Source organism: Chelonus insularis, unplaced genomic scaffold (assembly GCF_013357705.1).
Source record: "Chelonus insularis isolate UGA/USDA-ARS -01 unplaced genomic scaffold, ASM1335770v1 contig_17_pilon, whole genome shotgun sequence".
Lineage (NCBI taxonomy): Eukaryota > Metazoa > Arthropoda > Insecta > Hymenoptera > Braconidae > Chelonus > Chelonus insularis.
In genome coordinates, this window is record NW_023276415.1 from 1,334,949 (window position 1) to 1,349,641 (window position 14,693).

The window sequence follows — 14,693 nt, forward strand, 5'->3', positions numbered from 1 at the left end:
CGTAGAATTTTATACCTCTCTCATTCTTACTCATGGGAATAATGGCTCTAAAAATTATACCTGGGGAATTACTTTGACTTTAAAGAGACGCTCTTACCAAACTTTGGTTTAATATTTTACTTATATATTTACTAACTACATTTGATTACAAGATTTCTAAAATTTGTCACAAACCCTTGTGTATCCTGCAATCTATAGCAGGAGATATCTATATGGACTTTCCATGTATTCTTATGAGTCATAAATCGTATGTTCGATAATTTTCATCTACATATATTCATTTAAAGAATAACAATGGAACAAAAAAATTTTATATTTTTATCAAAATTGAATCTGATATTTCGATAAAAGACCAAAAAACGGATAATCTTATACATCTTTAACCTATTATAGAAGAATAATAACACTCTAAGTATAATTCATATCATATTAAATATCAAGGAGATGTTATAAAAATTTTAAATAATTTTAAAATAGAATATAAATTTTAAAGATTAATTAAATAATAAAAACAAAAATTTATCCAATAATAAACAATAGTAGTATTTGTATTGACAAAAGAATATGATAATAAAGAAATAGCTTGCGTAGATTTAACATAATCATAATATTTGCCGTTTACAGAGGAATATATCTGTCAGGTCAAAGGACTGCGACTAAGTAGATAGAATGAACTAACACTTATAAGATTATTTTATAAATATAATAATTTTTTTATCACATTTATGAACAACATAATGAATCAGCTGGTGTATATCTTCTGACATTTGACATTAGTTGTAATTATTTATATCGTATATAAACGTTGAATATTTTGAGTTAACTTATCCTTTTTAGCATCTCATATTCATTATTTATTTCGCTCTTTACTTCATTGCCGAGTTAATAGTTAGACTTTCAAGTATATTTCTTTGTATTTAAGTTTAAATTAAACTAAAGTGTTGTATAAATTCAGTCTATTTCTATTTATTCTTTGATATTTTTTTCATATTGAATCTTCATAAATACATTGAAATGGGTAATATAAACAGTAATGAAACTAATAATGATGATTTAGTTGATAGATTAAGACTTTTAGGATATATAAAATCTAAAAAAATTGAGTACGTTTTTCGTGCAATTGATCGAGGTCATTATATTTCATCGGATGATAAAAATGTTATTTATAAAGATTTATCATGGAAAATGGGTAATATTCATCTATCAGCTCCTTGCGTGTATGGTAGAGTGATGGAAAGTTTATCTTTAAAGCCCGGCTTAAGTTTTTTAAACATCGGGTCAGGTACTGGTTATTTGAGTACTATGGCAGGTTTATTGTTAAGTAAGTAAATGCATTTATAAAAGTTTTTGAACATTAATTGATATTTTTAATAAAAATCAATTGACTTGAATAATTTAATTTATGCGAATTTTTTTCTAGATTCTAATGATATTAATCATGGTGTAGAATTGAACAAAGACTGTGTTGATTTTGCATGCAAAAAATTGAAAGAATTGAAGAAAAAATGTAATGCTTTGGATCAATTTGACTTTTGTGAACCAATTTTTATACATGGTATAAAATTTAGATATTTTATTGTATTAATATTTTGAAGTACTATTGACAATTAATTATACTATGAAATGTTATAGGAAATTTTTTTAAGGTTTTACCGAATAGACGTTACGATAGAGTTTACTGTGGTGCTGAATGTCCAGAATCTTATGAAATTTTTATTAAACAATTTGTAAAAGTAGGTGGAATCCTTATTATGCCGTATAAAGGAAATCTATTAAGAATAGAAAGAATTAATGAAGATATTTGGAAATATCAAGTAATTCTACCGATTTCATTTGCACCACTTATTGTGCCTAACGATACTGCAACTGATCTTGATCAAATCCAATTACGTAATAATTGATATTTATTTTTTCAACTAAATTATATTAAACTGAAAATTAATTCAAATCAAACAATCATTATAAATTTTACTTTTGCATAGCCCTGTCTGAACCTCTTTCATTACAAGAATTAAGCCAATTATCTATACGAAGAGAAGTAAGGAAAAAATTGTTGACGGAACATCCTGACTTAATGTCTAAATACATAATTAACCAGAAAAAACCTTCCTTAGTCTGTCAGAATAAATCTTCATTTTTCTCTCAACTTGTTACAGCCCCTTATTTACACAAAATAACTATTTTACCCATGTATGAAGAATATCTGGATAAGAAAGTAATTATCAACAATACCGGGGATAAGTACAATCGATTGGTAATGAAAAATTCTAAAACGTTTCAAAATATATTTTTCGACGTTGATTTATTTAAGTTTACAGATGAAAATTTACCATTATTTAAAAAATTAACAACTTCTTTTTTGAAACAGTGTTCTGTTGCAGATATGCAATACTTACTAGCACATTCAAAACGTACTTTACACAATAATAGCCATACAGCTATGGAAAAAAACGACAATAGTATTAATAAGATTCGACATTCTACTGATATAATAAAATGCAATGACGAGTATTCATCAAACAATATAAGTGAATGGGGTGTTTCATGCAATGATTATCATACAATACCTCAGCAACAAAAATCAGAATTATTAGGTATCAATTACAGTACTTTGAATAACGAGACTGAAGATATTCGTCCAAATCAAATTTATTATGCACACAAAATGAATCATGGTCTTCTGTCTGATTACATGAAACAAAAGATATTACAATTACCACTTCCTATGTCATTACGGTTATTTATAAATAATAATAATTCTAATATTTAAAGCAAAATAATCAAATCATGGATCGGATTAAATAATTAAATTTAAAAAAAAGTCTTGAAAGAATATTCAGATAAGAATGTAGTGACGTAGTTCGAGTTTCATTTGTAATTGCGCACTGCGAAATTTCGTCGAGTAGTTCTACTATAAAAAATGAGGGGGATGTTGGCAGATGTGAAGCTATACAGGGCTGCAGACGCCCAACTGCACACATCTCTTTCGGGCATACATACATTGTAGTTTACCTGGTGCAGTGTATGTATGTATTATCAGTGTGAAATTTCTTTCGAATTTCATTATGTATATATTTATATGTAAGCATAATAACAATAACAAAAATAGTATCAGAAATAGTAAAAATGTCTTCATATGTAATGACGATATTTTTACGCTTGAACCAAATGTGTTTTTATCGTTAATAAATGCAGTAATATGAGAAATTATTTGATCGATGTTAGTGAGCTAATATATGAAATTTAAGTGACAATTAATTGTAATATAACAAATAACACATATAATTGGAATTTAAAATCACCTAATTATTAAGGATAATGAATTCAAGACAAACTTTAAATGTTTACTTGTCTTGGATAAGTTTATTTATTCTATCACAATAATTATAAATACTAAGATTGAAGTAATTAATAATGATAAATAGTAAGTAAGTAAATAAGTGATTATTAAAAGAATTCATTTTATTTTTTTTTATTCCACTTTGTTATTTATTTGCAATCCTACATTTCTAGTTTAATTATAATAATTCGTTTTCAAAGGTATACATCCATTCTCATTGTATAAAATTATGTTTATTTGTGTATTTTTAAAATATCATTTAAATAAAAAGTTGAATTAAAAGCTTATAATTATTTTTTAGGTTATAACTTAGATAATAATAGAAACACCGACATTGATAAAAACAGTAACCATGCCATTTTTTGAAAAAATAACGAAACGTTGGCAAGTATATTTTCTGATTTTATATTTGCACTGTTGTTTAATTAATTCAATAAATAGCATCGAAAAAGACTTAAAAACAACAGTGACAAGTGCATCAGATCAAAACACTTGTGGAGATTATTTAACAGCTCTAAAAGGTTCAATTCATACACCTTCTTTTCCAAACCCATTTCTTGTTCCTATAAAATGTCGTTGGATCATTGACGCATCCGACGTATTTTCTACTAATAATCATTCAATCATTATATACCTCACTCAAGTCTACGTTTACAAAGGACTCAAATTTACCGAATACGCGTATTATGAATCAGAAAATACCAATTTTGGAGGAACTCTTATTCAAAAAATAACCGAAGGAAATATTTTTAAACATCGAAAGCTACAAACAAATAGACCCTTTCTCGTGGTTGAATTTGAGCTTGAAAGACTTGAAGGGAATCATGTTCGTGTTTTGGATCATTTTTTATATGTTTATGGTTTTAATATTACTTATGAAATAACTGCAGATGATGATTCTGTGGATATTAATTCATGTTCAATACAAGATTGTTCTTTCAATGGAAATTGTATTCTTGGTGCTAAATATCGGTATATGTATATCTCATACTATATTATTTACTCTTACTCCATTATTATCATTTTTAATAATAATAATAAACACAAAGTTTATAATTTTTCGCAGTAAATTTTCCTGTGAATGTTTCGATAATTTTTATGGAGAAAAATGCTCCAATGGACCATTTTGCTTCGACGACAACAATACTCCTATTTGTAAAAATGAAGGGATTTGCAAGTAAGTTAATAAGTAATCATCATTTATTAAAATTATGATTAATTTAATTTTTTTTTATAGTCATATAGGTTCAACGGCAATGATTTGTCAATGTAAATCAAATTTCATCGGTCATTATTGTGAAATACCCATTAAGAATGAAAAATTGATGCAAGGTTTAAAATATTAATCCCTTTGTTGAGTTTTATTAATGGTAACTTAAACAATTTCACTAATCTTTTTAGATCAATGTCAAGATGAAAATCGTGATGACGATGATGATTATGATGTTGGTGGATGTATTTATCAATGCCCTGTTTTGACTGAAACGAACAATTATAAACCTTGTGACTGTGTCGAACCCATTCTAATTTATAATGGTAAATATTTGTCATACAAATGATTGTTATGTACTAGTTAAAATTGTTTTAAAAATGTATTCCTATAGATCGTGCACGATATGAGTGTCATATAAAATTATCAAATGGAACTTTATTTCGGAGTAGTTTAACTTCATCTACATCAGTTCAGCTATCCTCTACATGGGAGACGCTGTTAAAGAAACAGGTTGGTATAAAAATAAAAAATTTTTTCATAAAGTTTAAAATAAATGCAAAATAATAAAATTATGTAAACAGCTTATCAAATATTTGCGTAACTTTGATATAATTAAAATGGAAGACTTCAAAATTACGAATGTCACGTAAGTTTTTATAAAATATTAAATAATGAGTAGTAACTATAAATAATTATTTTATTATCTTCAGATCATCTGCCGAAGTGATATTTCATTTTTATGGATTATCTAGTGAAGGCGATAGAATTCGTGATGCTTTGAATCGTCTAGTTCAACGACGACGCCTAAATGACTTCACTTTAGAATCTACTCATTTTACATTTCAACAAAATCCATTATTAAAACTTCAGGTAGAGCAACCAAGAATAATGTTGATAATTTTTGTTAAACATAGAATAACCAAATTTAATTGAACTAATCATACAATATTTATGTTAAAACTGCCATACACTGACAGTCTCTTAATGTGATGAATTACATTAATGAACGTGATGTTCGATTAAACGATGAACTTATATTATCTTGTATCGCTCAAGGAAGTTCTGATATAAATTTTTTATGGTACAAAGATGATATGTTGGTAAATACTAGTAAATCAATCAGGTATGACTAAGAAACTTTACATGATTGAATTGAGTTACCATGTCTATATTAATTTTGATATTATATTATTTAGTATATAAAATATAACTTACTGATTAATAGGAAAATGTCAATTGAAAATACTGTTTCAAATGATGGATTGACTTTCATATCTTTCCTCAAAATCAATAAGGCAACTCTTTTGGATAAAGGACAATACACGTGTCAAATAATAGATTCAGGAATGCAACAATGCAAACAGATTTACATCAACATAAGAGATGAGCCGAATGTTAAAATACTTCCAATGAGTGTAACTGTTGAAAAAAGTAGTAATATACAATTAACATGTATTACACCTAACATGAATAGTTTAGGCATTGGTTTTGGTTGGACAAAGAATCGTGCACTGCTTAAACTTGATCCTAATAATCATGTATGGGAGGATCTATATCCGGCAGGAAGTATTCTAAAAATTATTAATATTCAGGTAATCAAAGTAAAAGCCTGCATCTCAATTTTTAACTGATCACTGATTCTTTAAAATAAATATATGTTTCTTCGAAAATTCTAGAAATCAGCAATATTCACATGTAACGTTGCCCATCGATCTATGTCTGTTCGAGTGGATGTGATTAATCGTACTTTAATACCTATATGTACCAGTGAAAAAGCATGGAATTTATATTGGCCTGATACAGGACCAGGTTCAGAAGCTTTTCTTGAATGTCCTCGACAGTTTGTCGGTAACAAAATTTCTCGATTATGTATGATGGAAAATTCAACAACTGCTATGTGGCAAATTCCAGATTTTTCAGAGTGTTTATATAAGTCATTTACTTTTCCCTACTCTATCGTAAGTAAAAAAAATTCAGATATATTTATTCAAGGCAAATCATTCGTATTGAATAAATTTAATATACGTATATTCTTTTTTGTCCCAGTTTCAAAGCTTAACTTTAGGTTTTCAAAATATTACTGGATTATACCCAAATACGTTTATAATTTTTTGGGAAATTTTACAACAGCGGCAAATGCCACTTTATCCTGGAGAGGGTGATCGTTTACTACGTATCCTAGCTGAAATAGAACATTATTATCGAAATACTATAAATGAACCAATTGAACTTTACAATTCGGCTGATTCATTCATGTTTATTGTTAATCGAATACTTGATGATGATAATTCTATTATAAGGCATTACAATCGATTATTATTACAGCAACTTATTCTGAGAAATTTACAGTATTGGATAAAAAAATTGTTGATAAAGTCTAATTCTGATAATCAAAATAATCATCTTCAATATCATTTGGCATTGTCTTCGATGGTAATTGATATTCAACCATTTCGTTGGTCAGGCTATAATTTAGATGGTCCAGATATTCACGACAATAATCATCAGTTTCTTACTTTTGACATTCCAATCGATGATTACATGTAAGTTTTTGAAATAATTATAGTAATTATTTAGAATTGGGGCTCCAGACGAAAATCACTCAAAAAATTTTTTCACCACCTGGAAACTATTTAGTTAGGTAAAATTAGATATTTAAAAGTAGAGGAGACACTTTTTGAAAAAGGATAGAAGGCAAGGCGTGGAGGGGGTTACAAAATTATTTATGCTCTTCTAACACTTCCATCCTCGCAAGTAAACGTTGACCAAATTATAAACACTTCTCCTCCGATTAAAATGCAGTCTGAAGCACCAATTCTACATAATTACCATAATTATTTTAAAAATTAATTTTTAAAACTTACTACTTTGGTTTAGATATCCACATTGGTATAATAATAATGAAATTACTGTTAAATTATTTAAACGTAATGATCTTCATGTAAATATTGACACATCTATGATTGGTGCTGTTGTACTTTTTAAAAATATGACTCGTTTTTTACCTCATACATATGTTAAAGAATTGAAGTAAGTATCAATTAAATGATTTCAAACTAATTTTATTAACAATTTTTTAAACATTATAATTGTCATATTAATATTTCAGAGATGGGACTGATTTTGAATATCATTTTTATTCAAAAATTGTGACAGTTGCAATATTTCCTTCAAATGATATTACTAACACCAATACCCAAGTAGAGTTAACAATTCATCATTTACAACAAAATCGATCAGCATTATGGAATATATCTTGCGGTATGGAAGACCCATTTTCTGGAAACTGGGATTTAGATGCTTGCATTACAATGCTGCTTCCTAATCAGATGTCAACTTTGTGCACGTGTCCAAGTCCTGGAACTTTTGCGCTTTTTTTAACAGCACGTGCAATCAGAGTAAGAAAAACTTGACTAGAAAAACTTACGATTATTGAATATAATTATTATATTTCTTCAGGTATCTCTTGCTACAAATTGTCGAACTTCAACATTCATTGTACTTTTGGGCTGTACTTGTGGTTTACTTCAATCTGTGATATCAATTTTTTTCCTAAGCTATACTTTTTGGAAACATCGTAATTGGCTAAACTTTTTAAAATTACAATTTTCTATAGCATTGATCGGTGTAATGATTTTTTTTATCTATGCCACGTATTTTACAGAATTATCAGAGGTAATGTAAAATGATAAAAACTTTCCATCAATTTTTATTGATAACTATTTTATATTTTTTATATACTACATAACTATATTTTTAATGATTCATTAAAAATTTCTAGGATTCATTTGCAATAATTGCAGTGAGTTTAGAAACATTATTTTCGATAGGAATGTCAGCTCCTATATCTCAAGCATTAATTGTTTATGCTGAACTTATGCAAATCCGTCCAAACAGTCAGCATTTTCAACCAACAATCATTGCAATAATTACGGGCTTACCTATTTTATGTATACTAACAACTGAATTGAGCCACCAAAGTACAGGAAATCAACATGAAACTTGGTGGTTAAAATTCGGTAGTGGAGGGTACAATAATTTCATCAGCTGTGTTATTACGATGATATTAATATTCATTGTTTTATACACTGGAATATTGCGTAAAATACGAATAAATTCTAATAAAAATAGTATTATTATGAAAAAACAATTATTAGAACAAAATGTCTGTGTTGTTCATCGAGCAATTGCAATTTTATGTGTATTTATATTCACTATGATATCTTCTATTTTTTATATCAATTCTAATGATGAAATATATCACTACATTTTTGCATCATTATCAGCATTTCTTGTAAGTATTATTATATTCATCAATTGAAAATTCAATTATTAACAATATAAACTTAATAACTGTTTTTAGGGTTTTATTAATTTATTTATGAATGTGGGTAATCGAGAAATGATATCAATTATAAATGCTGTTTTTTGCCAATTTAACTGGAAAAATATGATAAAAAAAGACTTGATCACATCTGATTCAATCAAAGGTATTAAAATATTTTTATTATATCAATACGAATGACTGGTCAATATAAGAAATGTTTTTTTAGTATGTACTAAAATTTCTACTGACTTTGACAATGAAAATGCTGCACCAATTATTCCACTTACCAATGTGGGAATACGTAATGCTCCAATTTTATGTAAAAGTACTGATGCCTGTGGAATCAATGCACATAATGCTACTCTTCAGACGAATTGCAGTGGTGGGAGTGTTAGTACTGTAAATATGCGTAAATATATAAATCCATCATTACCAGAAAAATCAATTATTAAATCATCTACTTCTCATACTGCAAGCTGTTATTATCCAGAAAAAAGTAATAATGCAAGTAATAATCAAAGTTATGCATTAGATGATATTAATTTAGAAACATATAGCACAAGTCCACGTAAATATCAAGAATTTAATAATATCAACACGTTTCCTAATGAAAACCCTGTACCTTTATACTTGGTACCTGAATATCATGCTAGTTCACGTACCAAAGTTTTCAGTACTTCAGGTATATTTACTTTTTCAAATTTTCTGTCGGAATTTGAACAAAAATTCATTTAAATTAATTCAATATCACAACCTAAATATTGTTATTTTTTCAGAAATTTCTTCAACAAAAGTTCTTCGCTGTAGTGCTGATATTGAATCACGAATTAATAATGCAGTAGCTATGCCTGATATAACATTAGCAACGGCTGCAACAGATACAGGGCATAATATTTCAAATACAGTTGAAGTAATCCATCGAGAGCGTGCTAATGTTATTCCTGATATAGCAAGCTCTATTTCTGAATGTAAAAAACCTGATTATCATCAACATTCGAACAATAAACAACCAAATGAAGATATTTCTGATAATGAGCAAAATACAAATGGTATGTTAGATCGTATTTCACATGATCTCGATTATTTATTAAATCGAACACAACAAAATAAAAATGACGAGTAATGATAATAATAACAATTATTATTATTGGGTTGGCAAGAAAATTGTGAAACACTTTTATGATTTAAATATTTTAGCATGCAGAGTATCATGATACTACCAATATATCTCTGCCTTCAAGGTAGATACAAGTTATTGATAGACATGGTGACTGCATTGGAAATTGAAGTTTGTTGACTATTAAATAAATAATAAAATTAAAAGCTGTTTTAAGTGCTTCACTATTTTCTTCATGAATGAATTATGAATCTATATTATGTTAATAATTTAATAATCAGTAAAATTAAGTTCTTTGAATAAAATAATGAAAAATGTATCATAACAGTATTGTAGCAGTATTATTAGTATCAAGAATAATAATAACTAAATGATAATGGTAATATAATTCTTCATATAGTAAGACAATTACAAATGATGGGTAAGTAGTTTTTATAATTTATAACTATCGTACAGTAATCAGTATCATCATCTTCTAATAAATAAATTTATTATTACATAAAATATTACGCGAATGTGTAGTACATAAGCATATAGATAAAATGTATCTCTTTTTACAATTATTACATAGCGTTAGTTCAATTTTGAAATATTGTACTAATTATAGGTTGAAATGAAAAATGAAAATATTTTATATCTGCGAATTATAATATTTATTTTTATTGTACAACCCTGTCGTCTTATAATATCAACAATTCAGTCGTCATTCACTTTCCAAATTTCTTTTAATTATAATTTCAATAATTATAAAGCTATTTGTTGACGATAATGCCGTAGTTTAGTTATATATAAAGTATAACTAAAGCCAAATTACAGTTATATAATTAATTGATGCTAATGACTAAAAGATGTTTGCCACGTTTCCATTTTTTAACAAATATGTTATACACTAAACCATTATTTTCTTTTTTTTTAACACAGAATGCATAACAGCATTCACAGAATGTAGAAATTTAAATTTATTACTTAATCTTCAAATATTATACGCGCTTATGTGTTATATGTATGACTAGTTTATTCTCTCAACAGACTTAAAAATATATGTAAATCATTTACAAATATTTTATATATTTGATATTTTGCAATTTATTATGATGATAATATCGTAAGGTATTATAGAATTTATAAAATTTGTATGTCTTCTAATATTACTAGTCATTGACATTATTAATTTTTACTATCATCATATGTTGCATGCTGTTTAAAAATGGGATTGTTGCGTTTTTTTAATTATAAAGACAAAAATAATATAAGGATCTAATAAAATTATGGTAAAAGTATTAAAAATTTGTTGTTATTTACAATAAGCACTGTGATTTACCAATTATTATTACTATAGCAGTTTTTTTTGTTTTGACGTATGAATATGTATATATATATATTTATTTATAACGGAAGGTATTCCCCAACACCATTATCATTATCAGGGCACATTCGAGTGTTATTATTATTTGTTCATTATTGCCTTCACTTTGAATATATAAAAATACATAACCAGTCTAACAATCACACGCGCATTAGGACAAAAATTAAAGTTTAAATTACATATTTAGAATCCTTTACATTTAGTTAACTGCTACCGCTTTCACTCGTCGAATGTATTACATCTCCATCTAAATTTGTACACTTTCCAACATAAGAATTCAATTTAGATAACGATTCATGTTGCAACAATTTTTTTTCATCATCACTATTAGCTATTATTGAAGAAGATGTAATATCATTTAAACAATTATCCTTTCTGCGAGATAATTCCAATTCTACTGGAAGTAATAAAGGAGCTTGATTAGGTAAATTTGCTAATGATACCATTCCAGGTCGCATTTTTTGTTTGTTGGAATAACTTCTCAATGTTTCTTCAATTAAATGTGCCAAAGTATCACGATCACTCTAGTTGAAGAAATAGTCATAAAGGTATATTATTTCAAAATCTTGATTTTCGAAAAAAAAATTAAAAAAAAAAAAAAAAAATAAAGTAGTTACCTCATTGATAAAAGCGTAATGTACGAGTTCTTGTGCAAGAAGAAGTGGTGTATCTATTTCATTTACGGGACATGTTAGTTGCCTATTCATCGAATCGTCCATTCGTAATAATATAGTCATCTAGAATAAATTTTTCATTACAATAAAAGGAAAAAAAGTCCATATGTTTAATTATATTCAACAAATGAGGAATATATACATTAAGTTCAGAGCTGTCATCACTTGGTTTGACGTTACACATCATGTGAACGATTCTACGTGATTCCGGATTTAAAGGCTCTGGCGTTACTGATTTTACAGATTCGGTTACTTCAGGAGATATTGCTCTGGGCCGTACTGGAGGAGGAGGTAATTTAGCCATAAATGCAGTCAAAGGATAAATTCCATATCTGCATTATAACGAAAATAAATTGGTGCAAAAAATTTATAAAATAACGATAATATACGATAATTGCAAAAAATAAAATTAAAGATATTTACTTAACATCTTCAACAAATTTTTCTAATTTTTCCGTTACAGATATGTCACTCAATCTAATTTGTTGAGGTAGTTGACCTTGACATTTAATTTCAGCAACTACTGTATCTGGTCCATACAATCTTTGAAGAACTTCATCCGTAATTGTTTCTGACGTATTTGCTATTTGACCCAATCAATAAAAGTTACATTATATGAAGTCTAATTATGTATACATATATATATATCGAATAAAATATTACATAATTATTTCCATATTTTATCTAACAAAAACTTACTAGCTGAAGAATTGACCAGAGCATGAGCTGCGAGTAATTTAAGTGACGGCACTTCGAATAAAATTGGATGAAATAATAATTCTCTAGCACTTGGTCTACTAAGTGGATCAATTTGAAGACATTTTCGAATAAAATCTTTCTGTTGAAAGTCATCTAATGATTCAATAGTTTTTTGTATATTTTCTTCTGTTACTATTGTACCGGAATCTCCATTCCCTTGTATTTCCAATGCAGCCATTTCAAGTGCACACATACCAAATGAATATATGTCAATAGCTGGTGTTAATGAATCTTGAAAAATACATGATCATAAGAACTAGCGTTAATATTTTTAAATTTATGAATGTATGATTCTAAGTTATCTTACTTCCATATTCGGGTGCAACAAAGTGTATATTTTTAACATTTGTCCTACAAGTTTTTACATCGTGATGAATTGCATCGGGTGCAACTGTAAAATTGAAATGATGTTTAAAAAATCGTTTAATTACATTACTAGCATGATTATTAAAGAAATAATACTGAAAATAGAGATAATAAAATATTAGTACAGAAAAAAACTTTTACATGATTTAGTCAGTGGAAAAAATAGTGATTTAGTATATTTAATTACAAACCTGAGCCAATTTTAACAAGTCCATTATGTTGAATAAATATAGTATCACAAGTCAGATTTCCATGAACTATTGGTGGAGAACAAGAATGTAGATAACTGTAATGTTGTAAAAAGTAAATAAATTTCTTAAACTATAACTCGTTTACATTATTTTATTGATTTTTTTTAGATTTTATGGTACCTTAATGCCGATAATATTTGTGTACACCATCGTTTCCATGCTTGTAACGGTAACTTCTTAACGTTGCGTTTTGTGCGTTTCAAAAATTGTTTTAATGATCCAGATGACATGTACTCCGTAATGAAAATAACCTAGGATATTAGGTTCTATAATTTATTATATTTACGAATTCATGTATTAAGCATTTTTAATCAGTAGATAAATATTTATAGTTAACTATGTAAACTATACAAATGATTAAGAATTTATTACCCGTGGTTTATCATTATGTGTATCTGTCCAATATCTATGAAATTTGACAATACTTGGATGCTCCAATTGTATTAAATTTTCAAAAACAAGCTGTATCTTTTCTTCTTGAGCTTTAAAATCTTTTCTTTCTGAAAATTGTACTTCATTCCATACAACTTCAACGCCTTCTTCTGTATCCATAGCCAAATAAGCACAATCTATTCCCGGTACATCTCGCTGTCCAACCTTAATCATTTCCATAACACAATACTTATTATGTTATTCGTATAATAAATAAAAATAACACATTATAAACATATTGTTTTACCTCTAATTCAGAAACTTTTTTTTCCATTGCTCTTGAACTGTTTGACCCTTCTGTTGGAATTGATTTTGAACCGACATACACCTAAAATTAATTCAACATTATTAATGTTTTTTATCGGATTGAGTTATATAAAAAAAATATAAAAATGTTAAAAATACAAATTCACCTCTTCTCTTCTTTTTAGCCATCGTCCACAAGGACTCTCCTCCAAAATTTCACTCTCATCTTCAGAATCTTCACCACTTTCGCGCGGTGATTTATGTTCTAGGTCTGTACTAGAGCGGCTCCCAGGCATTACACAAACAACTTTTCAATGAATAATCACTAAAATGAGTAATACCGCCGCTGCTAAACTCATTGGTACACAAGAAATGTTGTATTAATTCGTTATCCGTTCATTTGATATTGCTATATATATATGTATAAGTATATACTGTTATAACGAATTATCAAAGTATGCTTTATTTATTGTAATCTCTTAATATGAGTATACACTTGAAATTTCATTATTATTATTATTATTATTATTATTATTATTATTATTATTATTATTATTATTATTATTATTATTATTATTATTATTATTATTATTATTAAAATA

General features: G+C 27.2%; 3 protein-coding genes across 4 annotated transcripts; 2 read left to right on the forward strand and 1 right to left on the reverse strand.

Annotated features, from left to right (window-relative positions):
* Positions 1-846: 846 nt before the first annotated feature.
* Positions 847-3,111, forward strand: LOC118064370 (protein-L-isoaspartate O-methyltransferase domain-containing protein 1-like). Of its 2 annotated transcripts, XM_035078906.1 has the most exons (5): positions 847-1,321; positions 1,421-1,555; positions 1,633-1,890; positions 1,983-2,254; positions 2,369-3,111. In XM_035078906.1, exons 1-5 carry the CDS (start codon positions 1,015-1,017, stop codon positions 2,768-2,770), a joined length of 1,374 nt encoding a protein of 457 aa, XP_034934797.1. In that variant the 5' UTR covers positions 847-1,014; the 3' UTR covers positions 2,771-3,111. The 2 variants fall into 2 exon arrangements, with proteins under 2 accessions (XP_034934797.1, XP_034934796.1); XM_035078905.1 differs by having other exon boundaries at positions 1,983-3,111.
* Positions 3,112-3,258: 147 nt separating this feature from the next.
* Positions 3,259-10,327, forward strand: LOC118064369 (uncharacterized). The gene is made up of 19 exons (XM_035078904.1): positions 3,259-3,424; positions 3,642-4,312; positions 4,407-4,517; positions 4,578-4,672; positions 4,742-4,876; positions 4,945-5,063; positions 5,135-5,199; positions 5,264-5,423; positions 5,531-5,676; positions 5,779-6,145; positions 6,230-6,511; positions 6,600-7,096; positions 7,431-7,583; positions 7,663-7,951; positions 8,013-8,228; positions 8,335-8,847; positions 8,917-9,043; positions 9,107-9,562; positions 9,657-10,327. Exons 2-19 carry the CDS (start codon positions 3,693-3,695, stop codon positions 10,001-10,003), a joined length of 4,698 nt encoding a protein of 1,565 aa, XP_034934795.1. The 5' UTR covers positions 3,259-3,424; positions 3,642-3,692; the 3' UTR covers positions 10,004-10,327.
* A 299-nt stretch (positions 10,328-10,626) lies between these two features.
* On the reverse strand, positions 10,627-14,645 carry Madm (MLF1-adaptor molecule). Its single transcript, XM_035078894.1, has 11 exons — positions 14,259-14,645; positions 14,093-14,173; positions 13,786-14,010; positions 13,534-13,664; positions 13,354-13,448; positions 13,104-13,187; positions 12,737-13,027; positions 12,461-12,620; positions 12,180-12,369; positions 11,981-12,100; positions 10,627-11,887 (listed from the first exon to the last, which is right to left on the reverse strand). The coding sequence occupies exons 1-11, from the start codon at positions 14,385-14,387 to the stop codon at positions 11,567-11,569; spliced, it is 1,827 nt and encodes a 608-aa protein (XP_034934785.1). The 5' UTR covers positions 14,388-14,645; the 3' UTR covers positions 10,627-11,566.
* Positions 14,646-14,693: the final 48 nt, after the last annotated feature.